The sequence below is a fragment of the Eschrichtius robustus genome, chromosome 19 (genome assembly GCF_028021215.1).
Source record: "Eschrichtius robustus isolate mEscRob2 chromosome 19, mEscRob2.pri, whole genome shotgun sequence".
Lineage (NCBI taxonomy): Eukaryota > Metazoa > Chordata > Mammalia > Artiodactyla > Eschrichtiidae > Eschrichtius > Eschrichtius robustus.
The window spans coordinates 68785797-68806434 of NC_090842.1; the positions used below are offsets into that span (position 1 = coordinate 68785797).

Below are 20638 nucleotides of genomic sequence, written 5' to 3' on the forward strand. Positions count from 1 at the left end.
AGATTAGATGTGAATTTTTAAACACACTACACCCAACAATTTAAAAAGTAGAGGGTAAAGTTTGTTACATATATTTTACCACAATCAAAGAAAAAAAAATAGTTCTCAGGGACAGATTAGAGCAGACATCTTGCTGAAGTCTTTCTGCATTTGCAATACTCTCTCTGGTGTGAACTTTTTGGTGCTGAATGAGGTGGGAGTTTTGGCTGAACATATACCCATATTCGCTATACTCAGACCTTTCTCCATTGTGAAACAGATGTTTAATGGGGTTGGAGTTTCACCTGAAGACTTCCATTCACTGTACTTAGAAGGCCTTCGTCTGGTGTGAACTCGATGTCTAACGAGTGGGGAGCTGTACCAAAACAACTTTCCATGCTCGCTGTACTCAGAAGGCCCACTCCAACATAACTCATGAGGTACTTCTCCAGTGTAAGGAGTTTGTAGTAGTACCTAATTTACCATAACCTCTGCACTCGTAAGGTCTTTTGTTTTTTAATTGAAGTGTAGTTGATTTACAATGTTTCAGGTGTACAGCAGTGATTTAGTTTATATATATATATATATATATATATATATCTTTTCCAGATTCTTTTCCATTATAAGTTATTACAAGATATTGAATATAGTTCCCTGTGCTATACAGTAGGCCCTTTCATAAGTCCTTTACCACTGTGAATTCTCTGCTTCATGAGGTTGGAGTTGTATCTAAAGAATTCCCCACATTCACAGCACTCATATTGTCTTCAGTGTGGATTTTCTGGTGATGAACAAGGTGGGACTTCCTAATGAAGGCTTTCTGACATCTACTGCACTCATAAGGCCTTTCTCCGGTATGGATTTTCTGATGCTCAACAAGTATATGCTTGTGGCTAAAGGCTTTCCCACACTCTCTGCACTCATAAGGCCTCTCTCCTGTGTGATTTCTCCAATGTTTAATGAGGTTGGAGTTGTACCGAAAGAATTTCCCACATTCACTGCACTCGAAAGGCCTCTCTCCACTGTGAACTCTCTTATGTCTAGTGAGTCTGCAGTGGTACCTAAACGCCTTCCCACATTCACTGCACTCGTAAGGCCTTTCTCCAGTGTGATTTTGCCAATGTTTAATGAGTTTGGACTTGGACCTAAAGTATTCCCCACACAAGCTGCACTCATAAGGCCTTTCTACAGTATGAACTCTTTGATGTCTAATGAGGGTGGATGTGTACCTAAAGAATTTCCCACACTCAGTGCACTCATAAGGCCTTTCTCCAGTGTGAACTCTCTGGTGTTTAATGAGTGTGGAATTATACCTAAAAAATTTCCCACATTCATTACACTTATAAGGCCTTTCTGAAGTATGAACTCTCTGATGTCTAATGAATGTGGAGCTGTACCTGAAAAATTTCCCACATTCGCTGCACTTATAAGGTCGTTCTCCACTGTGAACTCTCCCATGTCTTATCAGTCTATAGTTGTACCTAAAGAATTTTCCACATTCTCTGCACTCATAAGGCCTTTCTCCATTGTGTTTTCTCTGATGTTTCATGAAGTTGGCATTGTACTTGAAGAATTCCCCACATTTGCTGCACTCATAAGGGCTCAATCCACTGTGAACTCTCTGATGACTAGCGAGTGTGGAGTTGTACCTAAAGCATTTCCCACATTCACTGCACTGAAAAGGCCTTTCTCCAGTATGGATTCTCTGGTGCTGAACAAGGTGAAACTTTCTAATGAAGGCCATCCCACATTTGCTGCACTCATAAGGCCTTACACCAGTGTGGATTTTCTGGTGCTCAACAAGGATCTGTTTTTGACGGAAGGCTTTCCCACACTGAGTGCACCTGTAATCACTCTGCCCACTATCAAAAGCTTCCCCACACTCAGTGTCCCTGTGTGGCTTCCCCGCACTGTGAGGGGCCGGCTGCTGCAGAAGGCCTGTGCTGCCTGGGAAGTCCTTTCCGTCTCTGCTGCATGTCAAGGTCCTCTCTGCCGAGTGAATGCTGCTGTTGGTAAGAAATGAAGGCTGCCCCTCATCCCTTCTGGAAAGTTTGTCTCTAATCTGCTCCTTCTGCTGCTGGAAAAGGTTTGCCCCACAAATATATAGCCCTTCATCAGGGTACATTCCGTCATGCTCAGGTAGGTGCAAAAGGTCTTTGAACAGTGGGTCACACATCTCATAGGGCTGGCCCTTCTTGGTGGATGGATCTGGCTTTGGAGTCCCAACCTCTGACATCCCTACAGAAACACTTTGCTCAGAAGGTGCCTCCTCATCCTGGGCTCCATGCCAACAACCTGTAAGCAGAGAAATGCTGGTGAAGTGCATGATGATTTTGGTAGGAGGGGCAGCCCCATCAGAAATGACACACCGAAGACTAAAGCCAGAGAGAGGAAGGTCTGCTGTGCAGAGATGGACCTGCGTAGCTCCCATGATGCGAGAGCCCTGACAATAGGCAAGGACTGAAGGAAGAGTTACTGCCTCAGTCCATTTGGGATGCTATGACAAAATACCACAGACTGGCTGGCTTATAAAGAACAGAAATTTATTTCTCACACTTCTGGAGACTGGAACCCATAGATCAGTCTGCACTCTCCTGGGTCGCAGACTTCTCATAGTGTCCTCACATGGTGGAAGGAGCTAGGAAGCTCTGTGGGGTCCCTTTTATAAGGGCACAAATCTCATTCATGAGGGCTCTGCCCTCATGACCTAATCACCCCGAAGGCCCCATCTCCTAATACTGTCACCTTAGGCATGGGGTTTTCAACATATGGAACATGGGGGAACACAAACAGTCACACCAGAGCAGGGAGGAGAGGCAGGCCTCCAAGTCAACATGGCCAAGGCTACTGGTGACAGGTGAGCACTGTGTCAAAGGCTGTGCCCAGACCTAGAAATACTTGATACAAAAGAAATGCTGAAGTTCAAGGACTATTTAAGGATACATGCAGACGTCACGACATCTTACATATAGGTCAAATGTTGAACACTGCAAAGGGAGCAATGAAACAGAACATGTGACAAGTCACATGTGAGAGTCACAAAAGTGTGGTTGGAGTGTGACAGAATAAATAAGAATGGGGAAGAAATGAGGTGTGGCACTGGTCTAAGCATCAATCAATAGTGAACACAGGACAGGTTCCCAGCTCTGACATCACACCCTTTCCCAGGACCTCACACCAAGCCCGGGTACTTCTGAGTGTCTCCTGCCATTGATGTAGTAATGGCCACACTAGAAGGTACCCAGAGTCCTCCCCATTGCTGCAGGTGAGCATTGATGTGGCACCTGAAAGAGGTTAGTCTTACGTGAAAGACAAAAAAAGAAGGGGCCAGCACACGTAGACAGAGATCCAACACAGGGCTTCCGGCATTCTAAAATTATAAGAACTTCACGGGGGCTACTGTGGTAACAATCAGTGGTTCCCCAAATTAGTAACTAGGTTGGTGCTAAAATTCCTGGCACAGGAGGCCCTAAGAAATGTCAGCAAGAGGAAGGGGTAAGGCCTGGCACAACAAGGGTCCAAGCATCTAGACTGAGGACCCAACCAAGAACAGGCCAGGTCTGAAGGGGTCTCAGACAAAATCTACATTTCTGACTCCTGAGCCCTATCTTGGAAGGACTCGGAGTAGAAGGGATGGGGCTCCCTGGGGAGAAAAATGACACTGTACACACAGTCCAGCCTCTGCACCAACAACACATATGCCAGGAAACCAGGAAAGGAAGCAGTACCCATGGTCTCAGTGTGGGGAGTACAAAGCTTCCCCCTGGGAAAAGGGAAAGAACAGAGCACAGCCCAGGGCACTGGGTGAGCGTGTGGACCTTACCTAGGGAGGTCACAAGTGCAAAGTTCTCCGTCATCACAGCATGGTACAAGTGTCTCTGAGCTTCATCAAGGAGGCCCCACTCCTCCTGGGAGAAATACACAGCCACGTCCTCAAAGACCACACGGTCCTGCCAAAACTGGAAGAGTTTGCTTCATGAACAGCTTCTTGTTTTAACTATATTTTTGTGGATGCTGTATTTATCTATTTGCCATCCATTAATTACAGGGCTAAACTAATGGCCAAATTTGTTTACATCTCCCTTGCAATCCAGAGCCCATACTCTCAACCAACTCCTCACCTAACTCTCACGCACCAGGTCAGTATTTCCCCTGCCCTAAAGCAGCCCAGGGCCAGGTAACAGACAGCTAGGGACAGTTCCCATAGCCCAGGTACACAGAATTATACAAACTAGTCACCCATAAACTTTTCATCCAATCCTCCCTGCATTTCCCTCAAAAGTCTAATAAAGGCTCTGACCTTTGGTGTCCCTTAGCTTGTGCTCACGCCTCCTGACCGAATCTGGTGCTTCTCCAGGTGGCCCTGTTACATAGTGTACCTCCTCCTCTCGGGAAATATAAGTAATAAAACTGTCTTTCAATGTCGTTGGCCTCTCTGTATCACGACTCACTCGCCTCCACAAGTTAAAATCCTGTGGGTGCAATCACTGATGCACTTCCCTTTCCAGGACCTTCAGCCCTCCCCCTACACATCCGTCCCTGCTCAACCTCCTCCTGGACGTCCCACCATGAAAGATATACCAGGTCCCAGTGGCACCAGTGCCTGCTCTCTCCTCATTACCATTGATCACTGTGTCCAGCACACAGCATAAAACACATGGGGGAGGGAGCAGAAAACCACCATCGAGGGTGTGGACCTGCATGCAGGGCCCCACCCCTCTCCTGCCACAGTTTCCCTGGGGTCCCCCAGATGTTGACCCTCAGACAAACTCAGACTTCTCCCTGTCCTCAAGTGTCCAGTGCCAGGGCCCAGGGCCAACCATTCACACTCCTCCTTACCTGCATCTCACTCGTTGGACTGCACCTTCCTCATGACTCTGACCCTTCCACAGTGACAGTTCCACAGACAGCCCCAGCCCACACCATAGGCACTTCCTTCACCTCCTTACAGGGCACTCTGCACACGGAATCCAGGCAGTGAATGGAAATGCATCCAGCATTCAGCTCAGCCCAGTCCTGTCCCTGAACACCAAAGTCCCCTGGGGCCAGGGCCTGCCCCAAGCCCTGCTTAGAAGGTCTCACCACCTGGCCCTGTTTTTTCCTTCCTCCCCAGCCACCCTTCCTATGTGAGACCTCATGTCCCCTTAGCCCTCTCCCTCTTCTGTGTTGCACGAACTGTCCCATAAGCAGTCAGCACCTTCTCTCCTACCGTGAAGCCCAGATACACAGACCTCCCCACCCACACTGTCATTGCACCCTAAGTCTAGTGACTCTCCTAGCTGATCCCATTTCCTCCCTCAACATCCATCTCATGTCCGCTCTGGCCTCAGAAGATGCTCACGTCTACATCCCGCTGTCACGCACAGACAAGGAAACTCTGCTCCCTCATCTGTCTTCGTGATGCGCATCACCACCAGCCAGGTACCCAACCCACAGATCTAGTCCTGAGGCCCTTCATTCTCACTCCTTGTCCTCTAATGGCATCGCCACCATAAACTTGAAATGATGCCGCCTAAAACTTACCTTCAGCTTCATCCTAGTCCACACACTGGCCACTCTGTTGTGGCCGTCTCCATCCTGAATCCGTCCTCTGAACTCCAGCCCTCTGTGTAAAGGTGCCCACTCAACACCTCCCCTTGGGAGTCTCTGGAACATTTGTGACATGGACAAAAACGGACTCTCCTTATTCCACCTGAAAATTCCTCCTAAAGCTGACTTCACCCATTTTAGTTGATGAGGCATCCATCCTTCCTAACAAGTCCAGAAACCTGAAGTCATCCCCAATTCTTCCTATCAGCCCACTTCCTTAGTCCCTCACTCTCCATTACATAAGACATGGACAGTACAACACTGTAAATCATCTATACTTCAATTAAAAATATACTGATACATTTTAAAAAATAAATAAAACATGGGCAGCTCTAGTTCAAAACACATCCAGAAAACAATCACTCCCTACTTCCATAGCCACCACTCGGGTGTAGCCACCACCAACATTCACCTAGATGACTGCAGAAATTCCCCTCAGGTCTCCCTGCCTTCACTCACACCCTTGTCTGTCTTTTATTCTGCAGCCAGAGGGAATCTGTTAAAACATGAGTCATAGCACCTTCCTCCTCTGCTTCAAACCTTCCCTACCTCCCATCAACCTGAGATGAGAGAACCAGGACCTCAGGCTATCATTCAAGGCCTGATACCTGTGAACCCCTATCCCAGCTCCCCATTCCCACCAGATATAACAGAGACCTGCAGTCCCCTGAACATCCCACCTCAGTATCACCTGCAACTGTCTGAACATTCAGAATCCTGAATGTAGTCAGGACTCTCTGCCACATCTTACCCCATCAGTTATCAGAAATGGAACTGTTCTATATAACCTGGCACTAAATATAGGATCCTGGGCCTGGTGAAAGCACAGGGTCTACAGAGGCAAGAGAGAAAAAAGGGATAGAAGTCCTGGGACACTACCATTCCCTGAGGGCATACAGATCAAGATGATAAAACTATCAGGGTGATAACTGGGATGGGTGAGAGGTGGGACCCCTCCACTCACCTATACAGGGTCCATAAGCATTTCTGCCACTGCCATGGGACCCTGGGGGAAGAAGGAAGCCATGTGAAATGGGTAACAGTGGCAGGATCCTACAGCAGAGCTGGACCACCACTTCTGCCCTACCCTGGTGTAATAGGATCTCAGCCTGAGAGTCTAAGCTCGGTTCCTCGCAAAACAGTATTGTCTCTTACTAGCTGAGTGACATTGGAGAAGGGTTAAACCTCCGTGAGCCTCAGGGAAAAGAAAAAGTTTATGAAGATAAGAATGCTTCCAACCTCACAGGGGTCATATTGTTATCCAACGTAAGGAGTACATACCATGTGTCAGCTATGACTGACCATAGGAACAACGGTTTTGTATGTATTTTCAGTGCAACTGAAGTGATACAGTTTTGAAATCTGGGGTCTTTACTTTTACTGCTTTTTTAAGATCTCAGAGGATGTCATATAAAACTTTGCATTGTAAGCAAATACCTAGAGGTAAATCAATGCCAAGCCAATTACAAAGTGTTTGCATAAATTTAACTGAGTGAACAGGCTCAGTTCTAATTGCCTGTGTGTATTTAGAGGAATATTGATTAATTAGTGTTTAAATTAGTTTTCATACATTCTTAAGTTAATGAGTTGTCGGGAGGGGCTGAGCAGGCAGGTCAGCTATAAGTTCATTCAGCAACCAGGCCTACCCACTAAATAATCCTCAAAAGGGAGCAGTGGATCATCCCTCTTGCCCTGAGGGGTGGAGGTGAGGTGGCAGTGCCCTCGTCTAGGACCCACTGGCTGCACCACTCTGGCTCACCTTCCCCTTGCTCCATCAGGAGTGGCCCTGAGGGTCAGTAGAGCCTGCAAGTGGAGAATCCACACCAGCACACACTGCAGGCTCCACAGAAGGGAAGCTCCTTACCCCATCCAGGCCTCCCTTCCTACAGACAGAGGCCAGAAGCCCTCCTATGTCAGGTCTGCTCTTTTCTGGAGGAAGCATCAGGGATGCCAGCACCCAGCCCTCATGTCCTCCCTTCCAACTCTCAGCCCTCCCTCACCACAGGGCCCATCTCATGTAACAATCTTAAGCGTCCCTGGTGGCGCAGTGGTTGAGAATCTGCCTGCCAATGCAGGAGACACGGCTTTGAGCCCTGGTCCGGGAAGACCCCACATGCCGCGGAGCAATTAAGCCCGTGCGCCATAACTACTGAGCCCGCGCTCTAGAGCCCGCGAGCCACAACTACTGAGCCCGCGTGCTGCAACTACTGAAGCCCGCGCACCTAGAGCCCATGCTCCTTAAGAAGAGAAGCCACTGCAATGAGAAGCCCACGCACCGCAACTAAGAGTAGCCCCTGCTCGCCACAACTAGAGAAAGCCCGCGTGAAGCGACAAAGACTCAATGCAGCCAAAAATAAAATAAAAACAACAAAAAAAACCAATCTTAAGCCTCCCTCCTCAATCTGATCCCCAGGCCATGCCCTGGTCCAGTCCACACCCTCCACTCCTTTGATATCTCCAACCCTGCCCCCTTCCTCTACTTCCAGACTTTATGTTCACCTCCCCATATGATATCTCCATTTGGTGACATCTCCATCTTGATACATGTCAGAATCAGCATGTCCAAATACAACTCATGATCTTCCCCCTGGAACCTGCTCCTCGCGCTGACTTCCCCATCTCCCCACTTTCAGATGTTCAGGCAAAAAAACTTGGATGGTACTTCCAATTCCCTACTTTTGCTTACAACCGTATTTTATGCAGCAGGAGATCCCATTTACTCCAAGTTTGAGATTTCTCCAGAATCTCATCCCATCTCCCAATGTCGCACTACCTTCCTGGCCCAGCCCCTGCCATAATTCTCCTGGGGTCTATCGCGGTGGTCTCCTCAGCAGTCTCCCTGCCTCCATTCGCATCCCATTCTCCCAATTTTTAATTTCTAACTCTGGACACGGTTTTCCCATCCCCATTCCCTTCACAACCTTCCATGGATTCCCCTTGCTCAGGTTGCCGTTTCAGGTGAGACACTTCGCCCCCCTCTGTCCACGACAAAAGCGACCCCAGGTTTCCCCAATGCTGCCGACTCCGTAGCACCTGCAATCCGTGCACCGGCGGCCCCCGAGGGAACTCTCTCCCTCACCCCAGTCCACTGGCTGAAAGGGGACCCCTCCCAAGGCCGCCCTCTGTTCTGGACTCTGGGGCTGACCGGCAGGGAATTGAGCGGACCCACCACCTTCCGGATTTGGGACTCGGAGGCGGGGGTCGGGCCGGGTGGGGGCCCGGGAGACGCAGCACCCACCTGAGCCGGCCTCATCAGGGCCACCTCGGTCACCGGCCGGTGGGAAGAACCGAGCCGGGAGAGGCGGCGAGCGGGGCGGGAACTAGGGCACCGCCGTCAACTACGTGCGCAGGGGGCCTCACAGCCGCCTCTGGACAGCGGGCCCAACTTCTCTCCTCCCGCTTTTCGCTCCGTCACCTCGGTGCCCACCAAGCGACGCCGACACCCTGCACCGGTGAACTGCCCGACAACCACCCAAACACTACCAGAGACAACGCCGGAAGTCCCGCCCCCATGCGAGGAACACGCACGTATGCGTCCCTGCCCTAAGCTTTCATTGGCTCAGTCACCGCCGCTTTGCACCGTAGCGACTTCTGGGTAATGTAGTTTCCGCTGCCACCACTTCCGTCTATGATCTGAGCAGAACTCACTCCCTAAGTGGCTGGTAGTGGCTTTGAGGCTCCTTCAGGGGCACAGAGAAGCGGAGTTCCCTGGCTCCAACGATGGGCGGGGCGTCCCCTGCTCTTAAAAGGGACGCACCCAGATTTCTGGAGAGCAGTCCAAGAAAACTTACAGAAAGTTTAGTGACCTGTTATTTCAGACTGTGAAACAGAGCAAGTTCCCAAATCTACACATCCAAAGGGACACACCATATTATAAGGACATTCTATGTGCACTCATAGCTGTCCGCTATGCTGTCGCTTTTCAACAACTTGTAACCTAACAGGACTCTATAGGACTTTCCTGGAACAGATTCCTCCCCGCCATCCCATGTCCTCTGATTGCCTGTTGTCTGTAGAAGAAGTGTAACCTCCTAGGCCTCCCGGAGGCAGGAAAGACAGGGACAGGCCCAAGGACAGCCTCCTCATGCATAAGGATTAGGCAGAAGCAAAGCCACCTACTTGTTTTGCACTTAATGCGGCCATGGTGCATGGAGGAATGGCTGGTGTGTTTTTTTTTGGCGGTGCTGCGCTCTTGTGGGATCTTAGTTCCCCGACCAGAGACTGAACCCCAGCCCACGGCAGTGGAAACGCCGTGTCCTGACCACTGGACCGCCAGGGAATTCCCTGGAATGGCATCTAAAACAGAAACTTTGCAACATCTCAGCAAGAAACTCTTGACGGTGAAAACCATGGAGCGAGCGTGTGCTTTGAGGTAGGAGATAGATAGGCTTCGGGGTAACCTGCTGCAACTGGTTTCATGCTGACCCTTTTGATAAACTACTATTGGGACTAGGAGCCCTAATTGGATGAAAGATGAGAGGGTCCACCCCAGCCTCCACATTCTTGTGGTCAAGGAGACTTCCCAGACCCACACATGCGCAGAGGGGGTTCTCAAGTCGTCCTCTAGTAACTTTGGCTACATTGTAATATCATTATAATATGATTAGCATTGCAATTTTGACACCCACCCCCCATAGGTTTTGCTTAGGTCTTCTTGGGAAAGATTCAAAATGGAGCCTGGTGGAAGCCCAAATAAGGAATTGCAGATGACACTATCGTATGGGAGGGAAAAGGGGAGTCACCCTGGCCCAAACCCTGGAAGATTAACCCCATACTAACAACCTAAGCTGCCCCTATTGCACGCAGCTCACTCCGTGAGCTAGCCTTGTGCTGTCCCACATGTACTGTGCTTCTAATGAACTCTGTGCCTGCCTTGCAATCTTAGTCTCTTTGTTGAATTCTTTCTCCAAAGAAAACAAAGACCGAGATCGTCTCGTTAGCTAAAATCATTCCCTGAGTTCCAAAGAGTAAATTTAATCAGAGAAGTGAGAAAATCCAGAAGAAAAGTAAAACAGTCAAGCAAGACAAAATAATAATTGTTTACTTGTTAAAGTCAAGGACTTTTAGTTCCTCTTCAAGGGTTATAGATAATATTCTGAGCCATGACCTTTGAGCTCTTTTACAGATACTGAAACCTGCACCAGGTGGGAGAAATTAACTACATGCTGCCTGCAAGCACATAAACCCCAGAATGGTTGGAACCAGAAGGTTGATGATGTTGACTCCAGATTACCTCACAAACAACCAATCAGAAGAATTTCCACGAGCTGATCACACACCCTACAACCCCCCTCCCTCATCGTATCTTTGAAAACCTTTCCCTGGAAGCCTTTGGGGAGTTCGGGTCTTTTAAGCACTAGCTGCCCTGAATTCCTTGCTTGGCACCCTGCAATGAACACTGCACTTTCCTTTACCACAACCCGATGTCAGTAGATTGGCTTTACTACCTATGGGCAAGCGGACCCAATTTTGCTTCAGTAACAGACTGAAGCTCTGTATTCAGTTTAATGACCTTCAGCATATTTGGTCCAGGACAAGAAAGAAAAGACTTCAGATAGAGCCATGGTAGGGATAATGGAGGAAGAATGACAGGAAATGCAGAATTGCTTGAAAGGGTGAAACTGTGACTCTCGTTCCCAGAAAAACAGCTTTTCTGGCTGTACAGTCAGTGATTCTGTTTGAACCTAGTGAACAACACGTTTCTTCAAACAATATTTATTACTCCATATCTGAGATATTTTCCAATTCTTTTAAGAATCTGAAACCTACCTGAAAAAGAATAGTGATATATCACATTCCATCTTCTGCTGGGACAGTGTGTGATCTTTTAATGGTCAGAGCACGTGTACAAGGGGAGCATCTTGCCCCCAAGACAAATGTGTGGGATTCTAGTCTCTCCTCTTCTTGCTAGGAAGTTATTTATCACTTCACCTCAAATTGCAGCAGCAGTGTCTTCAAAGGGAGTTTAAATTATCTGAGAAAAACACTTGTGAAATGGAAATTACTGAAAGGTATTATTGATTATGTAGTTATTAAAATAAAGCAGCAGAAATAGTTCTAGAAAAGCATATGTGTGACATGTAAAAAAAAAAAAAGTTAAGATCTTAGCCACGTTTAAGCAAGAGATAGTGAAGTCTGAAAAGCCAGAAAACGAAGCTGAGCCTGTGGCTTTTCTCTCCAAAATGTGCTTCTTTTTCATACTTGAAAACATGGCTCATTAACTGCTTGGAGGGATAGATTGAGACAATCTTTTGAAAGTCTTGCCAGAAACGTGAGAATGAATACGGAAGCTATGTTGTAGTGTGTATTTACTGTTCTAAGAAATGTTCAGTGAGCACCTACTGGGTTTTAGGCACAATTGTAGGTGAATGTGACACATGTGGAATAGGTTTGTCAGCTGCTCTGTGTATGCAGGAATGTTGCATGTTTCCTAAAATTCTGTATTTGTCTATTTAGCATTCATTTATGGCAAGGCCAAACTAATCATTTCTCTCTCTCGCAATTCAGCTTTCACAGACTCTCAAACATATTGTATATTTAATATTAACATTACATATTATAAACACCCCTAGAACAAACCCTAACATGTGTTTTCTCTTCTTGCTAAATAAGGGATGTGTCCACCTAGGTATTCTGTGCTGCTTTAGCCATAAAGGCATTGTAGAAATTAAGTAATCTCCACTAAGGAAAAGTAAAAATAAGATAAATTCCCTAAGAAAAGGACATAGAAAATGAACCCAGTGTGTCTAACAGGGACCCCAAATAAAATGGAGTTGGGAGGGAGGGGCTTTCCTTCCCACCCTCGCTGGGCAGCTCCACTCTCTGCTTCTTGATTCTAAAATATTTCAAGCGCAATGATGACCCCCTTCTCTCCTTGGCCTAGGGCAGCCCGCCCCCTCCATAGCAGGGCTGTTGAGCCAAGTAGACAGGGCCAAGGGGCCAATCTGGAAAGGCCAGCAGGGGCCTCTCCCAATACTCTTGGGGACAAAATATATTTAATGGTTAAGGGACTCGTCCCAAGTCTGACAGCTAGAGCAGTAGAAAGGGCCAGAGGCTCTCCCACACAATCTTGAACCTACTCCAGGACTGGGGCCTGAGGGTAGTTGATCTGCACCGTTGACTCAGTATAGTTCAGAACTCTGCCATCGCATAGATATTTTTATTTATTTATTTATTGGCCGCACCGTGCGGCACTCAGGATCTTAATTCCCCGACCAGGGATCGAACCCATGACCCCTGCAGTGGAAGCACGGAGTCCTAACCACTGGACTACCAAGGAATTCCCCGGATTTTTTTTTTATATATATAAATTTATTTTATTTATTTATTTTTGGCTGCATTGGGTCTTCACTGCTGCGCGCAGGCTTTCTCTAGTTGTGGCGAGCGGGAGCTACTCTTCGTTGCAGTGCGCGGGCTTCTCATTGCAGTGGCTTCTCTTGCTGCGGAGCACGGGCTCTAGGCACGCGGGCTTCAGTAGTTGTAGCACACGGGCTCAGTAGTTGTGGCTTGCGGGCTCTAGAGTGCAGGCTCAGCAGTTGTGGTGCACGGGCTTAGCTGCTCTGCGGCATGTGGAATCTTCCCGGACCAGGGATCGAACCCGTGTCCCTTCCATTGGCAGGCGGATTCTTAACCACTGTGCCACCAGGGAAGCTCTCCCTGGATATTTTTAAAAGAAAAAAAAAGTTTTCTTTTCTTCCTCTTCCTGAATATATGGTAAAATTCTTCATCACTGCCTTTCCTTTGGAACCACATCTAAAAGAGAGTAGCTTGTCCTACACTGGTCTACACTTATGGCTAAATTTCCGTGTATTCCTAACTGTTCTGTATATGCTGCATTTAGACTTACTTATGGCAAAGAAGGCATTTTTTTAAATGAAAAAAACTCTCAAGAAATCATGAAGATATATAAAAGCTACATATGCCTAAAAATCTCTGAATTCAGGTCCCATTTGCTGTTACATAGGAGTGAACAGAACTCCCACACCCACCCTTTTTTAATATAATAAAAGGGCCTTAGCATGGTTGCAGCTGTCACCACTACAGTAAGCTGGTTTACAGATGTTTTCCACTGCCTATCACAATAAAGAGTACCTTGTGCTATGAAAAAATAAAATAAAATGGAGTCAGGCAGTCATGACAGACCTGGTGTTCAGTCATGTACTCTGTGTTCTTAGAAAAACCATGACCAAAAACTGTAAGGACTTCAGATTCTGCTAAGGGTCCTACCTAGAAAAGTCCCTAAGGAGAAGCTCTGATGACAGCCAATCATCGAAAACTTGAAGTCAAGCTGCACATGTTACTGAACCAAACTTGGGTCCACTTGCCCCATGCACAGTAATGCCAATGTACTGACACTGGGTTGTGGTGAAGGAAAGTACCGGGTTTACTGCAGGGCACCAAGCAAGGAGAATGGGCACCTTATGCTCAAAAGATCTGAACTCCCTGTTGGGCTTTCAGGGAAGGTTTTTTAATGACAGGAGAGGGTCACAGGGTGTGTGATCAGCTCATGAACAATTCCTGATTGGTTGATGGTTAGGTAACAGGGTGGTATTTCAGAAATCTCAATTATCAATTATCTGGCTCCAACCAGTCTGGTGGTAGCATGCAGTGAACTTCCTCCACCTGGTGGAGGTTTTAGTATCTGCAAAACAACTCAAGGATATGACTCAAGATATTATCTACAGCCTTTGAGAAGGAACTAAAGGTCCTTGACTTTGTTTCATGGCTAAACTATCATTATTTTGTCTCGCTTGAATGCTTTCCTTTGTTTCTGCATTTTTTTACTTCTCTGATTAAATTTGTTCTTTGGAACTGAAAGAAAGCCTAAAAGGCTAAAGCTTTCCAACAAGTAAGAGGCAGGGGACACAGGGGTGGGGAGTTCTCTTCATGGGAAGGCCATGCAGGGTCCTGCTCCATTTCACAAGGGCTTGTGGTCAAGCTGCAAGGACCATCCATTCCCTTTACAAGTCTCCCAACTATGGCTTCTGTGGGTTTTGCTTTTAAAAATTCCTCACCCCCTTCACCACCCCTCCCAAACATAGTTTCATTTACAGCTGAAGGTTGGGCATCTCTGGTTTGCAAGCCTTGTGAACGATAAGCTGTCCTTTTGCTTTAAGATAACCCTTGGGGCTTCCCTGGTGGTGCAGTGGTTGAGAATTCTCCTGCCAATGCAGAGGACATGGGTTCAAGCCCTGGTCTAGGAAGATGCCACATGCCGTGGAGCAACTAAGCCCGTGCACCACAGCTGCTGAGCCTGTGCTCTAGAACCCACGAGCTACAACTACTGAGCCCGTGTGCCACAACTACTGAGCTCACGTGCCACAACTACTGAAGCCAGTGCACCTAGAGCCCGTGCTCCGCAACAGGAGAAGCCACCACAATGAGAAGCCCGCGCACCGCAACGAAGAGTAGCCCCCACTCGCCGCAACTGGAGAAAGCCCACGTGCAGCAACGAAGACCCAATGCAGCCATAAACAAACAAACAAACAAATAAATAAAAGCATGATCTCTGAGAGCTGAGAGAGCCTGTGTACCCCCAAGAGTTACAGTGTTACTAAAAAAAAAAAAGATAACCCTTGATTCTTTTCTGGGATTTTTTCTAATTTAGGAGGGTAGTATGATCCCCACCCTTTACCTCCTGCATGTGACTAGGTTTCATGTGGACATCTGTGGATTGCTGAGACTCTCATTTTTAGGGTGTTGAGAGTTTAGCTAAGCTACTCCATCGTGTTGCTACCTCGGCATCCATTTTGTTTGGCCAAGCAGCCTGCAGGGGCCTTAACCTGACACTTCCCCCTCATGGAATCACATGACCTGTTAGCTATCCCCCAACAATGCTGAGGAATATGGGACATCTTCTTTGGACAAGGGACCCAACTCAGGCTACTGCCAAGTGCCCCTCCTCAAGCTGATTCTGGGAGACAAATAATCTTCATATCCAGGGCAAGGAAATTGGTGAGGTCCTTCAGACTTTCCCAGGAGGCCTCGTGCAGCAATGCAAACTGAACCAAATATGGACTGACAGCTATTCTTTATCCTCTTGCTATTCCCTCCTGAATAGCAAATACAAACTAGAGGTCCCCACAAAATCCGTTCACTGTTTCATTCTGACAGAGCAGGAATTATCTGTTGTCAATCCACAGCATACAGTAAATAGAACCCCACGGGTAAATGTCCCTTAACCAATAAGAACTTTACCATCACAAACACCAGCAGTGTGAGCTGGAGAGTCCTGGGTCGGGTGACTTTGAGGGTGGAAAAATCAACCCAACCATTACAAGTCAATCAAATATACTCACTAAGAAGGGAAATCTCCACAAGCTGGCTGCAGAAGCCAGCTGGAGTCCTCTTGTCCAGAACTGGGTAATATCCCACCCAAAACAATCAGTGGGAAGGGAATGAGATACCCCAAAAGTCAAGAGACGGGTGAGTCCTCCAGATGAAGGGAGGAAGCATAGCTTCCTGCCTGCTGAGCACTGTAAAGATGATTCATACACTGCGGCACCCTGCCGTGTGGCAGAGGAGGGAAGGCTAACGTAACAGATACTGGCAACAACTTATTTCTGGCAAGGACTCCAGGCAGGTCTGGAAGTGCAAGGTGTATCAAGAAAGCTTCCAATATATGTGGTACTTAAGAGAATCTCCCTAGGGGACTTCCCTGGTGGTGCATTGCTTAAGAGTCCGCCTGCCAATGCAGGGGACGCGGGTTCGAGCCCTGGTCCAGGAAGATCCCACATGCCGTGGAGCAACTGGGCCCGTGCGCCACAGCTGCTGAGCCCGCATGCCACAGCTGCTGAGGCCCACGTGCCTAGAGCCCGGGCTCCACAACGAGAGGCCACCACAACGAGAAGCCTGCGAACCGCAGCGAGGAGTGGCCCCTGCTTGCCGCAACTAGAGAAAGCCTGTGCACAGCAACGAAGACCCAACGCAGCCAAAAAAAAAAAAAAAAAAGGTGCTGGACTTAACCTTGAAAAAAAAAAAATAAATGTTCTTGGTGACACTTGGGTAGATAAAAGGCAGAATTCTGTGTTACCTAGGGCTTAGAATGAGACAAGGGCATCAGGCGGGGCACACAACGGACTGTACAGGGACACAGTAAGCAACCTGGAGCTGTATGGAGCACCCTATGTATAGCAAGAGGTCTGGGGCTAGCTAGGTTTCTGAGGCTCCCCATGGATGACCTGGCTGGAATAATTTCATGGTGTCAGGGACATAGAGGCTGTCTCCAGTTGCCTGGTATCCTGGCTCTAGGACATAAGGGATGGTGTAAAGCAGTCCAGAGTGTGAGTGCCTGATATAGACAGTGATTGGGTGCGGACTTAATCAGCTGCTCCAAGAGGGGAAATGACTAGCATCAAGCCAGGGACTCAAAACTGGACCAAGACAGTATTTTCATAAAACTATATACCAAAACACTGTGGTACTGTCATAAAGACAAACATTCAGACCAATGAAACAACAGAGTGCCCAGAACTGGAAGCCAATATATTTGATCAAATAATCGACAAGTGTGCTAAGACAATTCAATGGGAGGAGGAAAGTCTTTTTTTAATATTTATTTTTTATTTATTTATTTGGCTGCGTCAGGTCTCAGTTGCATCACGTGGGATCTTCGTTGAGGCATGTGGGATCTTTTACTAGCGGCATTTGAACTCTTGGTTGCAGCACGTGGGATCTATTTCCCTGACCAGGGATTGAACCTGGGCCCCCTGCATTGGGAACGTGGAACCTTAGCCACTGGACCACCAGGGAAGTCCTGGGAGGAGAAAAGTCTTATCAACAAATTGTAGGAAAGTGGATATCGGCATTCAAATGAATGAAATTGGACCCTTACCTTACACCACACCCAAAAATGAGTTCAAAATGGATCAAAGACCTAACAGTAAGATATAAACCCATAAACTCTTAGATGAAGACAAAGGAAAAAAGCTTCGTGATCCTGGATTTGGAAATAACTTCTTGGCATTGACACAAAAAGCATAGGAAACAAAAGCAAAACTCGATAAAACTACAAACTTCTGTGCAAAGGACACAATCAACAGAGTGAAAAGACAACCTATTGAATGGAAGAAAAACATTTGAAAATCATATATTTGGTAAGTATCTAGATATACATAAAGAACTGCTACAACTCAACAATCAGAAAATAACCTGATTTTAAAAGGGGCAAATATAGACATTTTAAAAAAGAATATACAGGACTTCCCTGGTGGCTCAGTGGTTAAGAACACGCCTGCCAATGCAGGGACACGGGTTTGAACCCTGGTCCAGGCAGATCCCACATGCTGTGGAGCAACTAAGCCCGTGCGCCACAACTACTGAGGCTGCTCTCTAGAGGCTGCGAGCCACAACTACTGAGCTTGCGTGCTAAAACTACTGAAGTCCGTGCCTACAGCCTGTGCTCTGCAACAAGAGAAGCCACTGCAATAAGAAGCCCACGCACCTCAACGAAGAGTAGCCCCCACTCGCTGCAACTAGAGAAAGCCCACGCAACAACGAAGACCCAACACAGCCAAAAATAAATAAACAAATAATTAAGTAATTTTAAAAAAAAAGAATATACACAAATGGCCAAGAAGTATGTGATCATTAATCATTAGGGAAATGCTAAATAAAATCACAATGAGACACTACACATTCATTAGGATAGCTACTACTAAACATGAAATGGAAAATAAAATTATGTTGAAGAGGAGGTGGAGATACTGGAACTCTGTGGACCTTTGATGGGAACATAAAATGGTACAGCCAATAAAGGAAACAGTTCAAAATATTAAAAATAGAATGACCGGGACTTCCCTGGTGGCACAGTGGTTAACAATCTGCCTGCCAATGCGGGGGACATGGGTTCGAGCCCTGGTCCGGGAAGATCCCACATGCCGCAGAGCAACTAAGCCCGTGTACCACAACTACTGAGCCTGAGCTCTAGAGCCCGCGAACCACAACTACTGAGCCCGTGTGCTACAACTACTGAAGCCCACGCGCCTAGAGCCCGTGCTCTGCAACAAGAGAAGCCACCGCAATGAGAAACCCACGCACCAAAACAAAGAGTAGCCCCGCTCGCCACAACTAGAGAAAGCCCGTGCACAGCAACAAAGACCCAATGCAACCAAAAATACATAAATAAAATAAATAAATTAATTAAAAAAAATAGAATGACCATATGATCCAGCAATTCCACTTCTGGCTATACACCCAAAAGAATTGAAAGCAGAATCTCAAGGAGATATTTGTGCAGTCATTCTCACAGCTGCACTCTTTACAACAGCTAAAATATGGAAACTAGGGAAGTGTCCATCAATGGATGAATGCATAAGGATGTGGTATATGCATACAATGGAGTATTATTCAGCCTTAAAAAGGAAGGGAATTCTGAAACATGACACATGATAGATGAATCTTGAGATTATTATAACTGAAGTAAGGTATTCACAAAAAGACACAAACTGGGGACTTCCCTGGTGGCGCAGTAGTTAAGAATCCGCCTGCCAATGCAGGGGACACGGGTTCGAGCCCTGGTCCGGGAAGATCCCACATGCCACAGAGCAACTAAGCCCGTGTGCCACAACTACTGAAGCCTGTGCGCCTAGAGCCCATGCTCCGCAACAGGAGAAGTCACTGCAATGAGAAGCCCGTGCAGTGCAACAAAGAGTAGCTCCTGCTCACCGCAACTAGAGAAAGCCCACGTGTAGCAACGAAGACCCAATGCAGCCAAAAATAAATAAATAAATAAATAATAAAATTTTAAAAATCACTTAAAAAAATAAATAAAATAAAATACATAAGATAGCAAATTTTACGTATGTGTGTTTTAACACAATAAGAAGGAAAAAAAAAAACCCAAAAGTACATAATATGTACTTCACAGCGCCAATCAGAGCAGACTTTTGGCTGAAGTCCTTTCCCCATTTGCTTTCTTCATAAGTTCTTTCTCTAGTGTGAATTTTTTGGAGCCAAATGAATGAGAGTTTTGGCTATAGACTTTCCAACATTCACTGCACTCAGAAGGCATTTCTCCAGTGTAAATTCAACAATGTTTAATGAGGCCAGAATTATATGTAAAGAAGTTCCCATATTTGCTGTTCTTTTTTTTTTTTTTTGGCTGCGTTCAGTCTTTGTTGCTGTACCAGGGACCAGGGACCAGGGATCGAACCCGTGTCCCCTGCATTGGCAGGCGAATTCTTAATCACTGCACACCAGGGAAGTCCCCCATATTCGCTGTTCTTATAAGACCTTGTATCAACATGAACTTGCTGGTGTGTAACAAATCTGGCGTTTTACTACAAAAATTTCTCACATTAGCTGCACTAATAAGGCCTTTCTCTAGTGGGATTTGTCCAATGTCTAATGAGTGTGGAGCTGCAACAAAAGAATCTCCTACATCAAAACACTCATAAGGCCTTTCTCCAGCATGAATTCTCTGATGTCTAATGAGTGACATGGTACCTTCACACACACATAACCTGACACATATACTTGAGATGTTTTGCAGAAACTTAGACACCCACCCAGGTGGAGGATGCTGACCACAACCATTATATTCCAGAAACATCACCCTCTTACCTCAACACCAACCAATCAGAAGAAAGTCCACGAGCTGCACCCCTCAACCCTCTAAATGCCCGTCCCTAAAATCTGTCAGGAAGTTTGGGTCTTTTGAGCTAGAGCTGCTTGTTCTCCTTGCTTGATACCCTGCAATTAACACTGTACTTTCCTTCACCACAACCCAGTGTTAGTAGATCAGCTTTGCTGCACAGTGGGCGAGTAGACCCAAGTTCAGTTTGATGGCAGACATTAGACATTTTTAAAATATCTGCTACCTACAGCCTTGCGGTCTCAAGAGTCCCCCTTGTAACTACGCAGACATTTCCGACTCCAATCAATCCTTGCTTTACAAGCACCCTTACTTCATGACAGCTCCAATTATAATTCTTCACAAACAATTTATGGAACTAACCGTGGCCTTCCGGTTTTTGCCTTTATAACCTTCCTCCATTTTGTAGTCCATGGGACCACAATTTTAGTGCTTCTCAAAACTGTGTCTCCCAGGCTGCAGTCCTAACAAGCCCCA

General features: G+C 46.8%; 1 protein-coding gene across 1 annotated transcript; it reads right to left on the reverse strand.

The window, feature by feature from the left end:
• Positions 1 to 222: 222 nt before the first annotated feature.
• On the reverse strand, positions 223 to 9035 carry LOC137753881 (zinc finger protein 548-like). The gene is given in 5 exon segments (XM_068529304.1): positions 223 to 748; positions 751 to 2274; positions 3803 to 3938; positions 4819 to 4936; positions 8807 to 9035. Coding segments are annotated over 4 exon segments (1776 nt in total). The 5' UTR covers positions 4825 to 4936; positions 8807 to 9035; the 3' UTR covers positions 223 to 638.
• Between the last annotated feature and the right edge of the window lie 11603 nt (positions 9036 to 20638).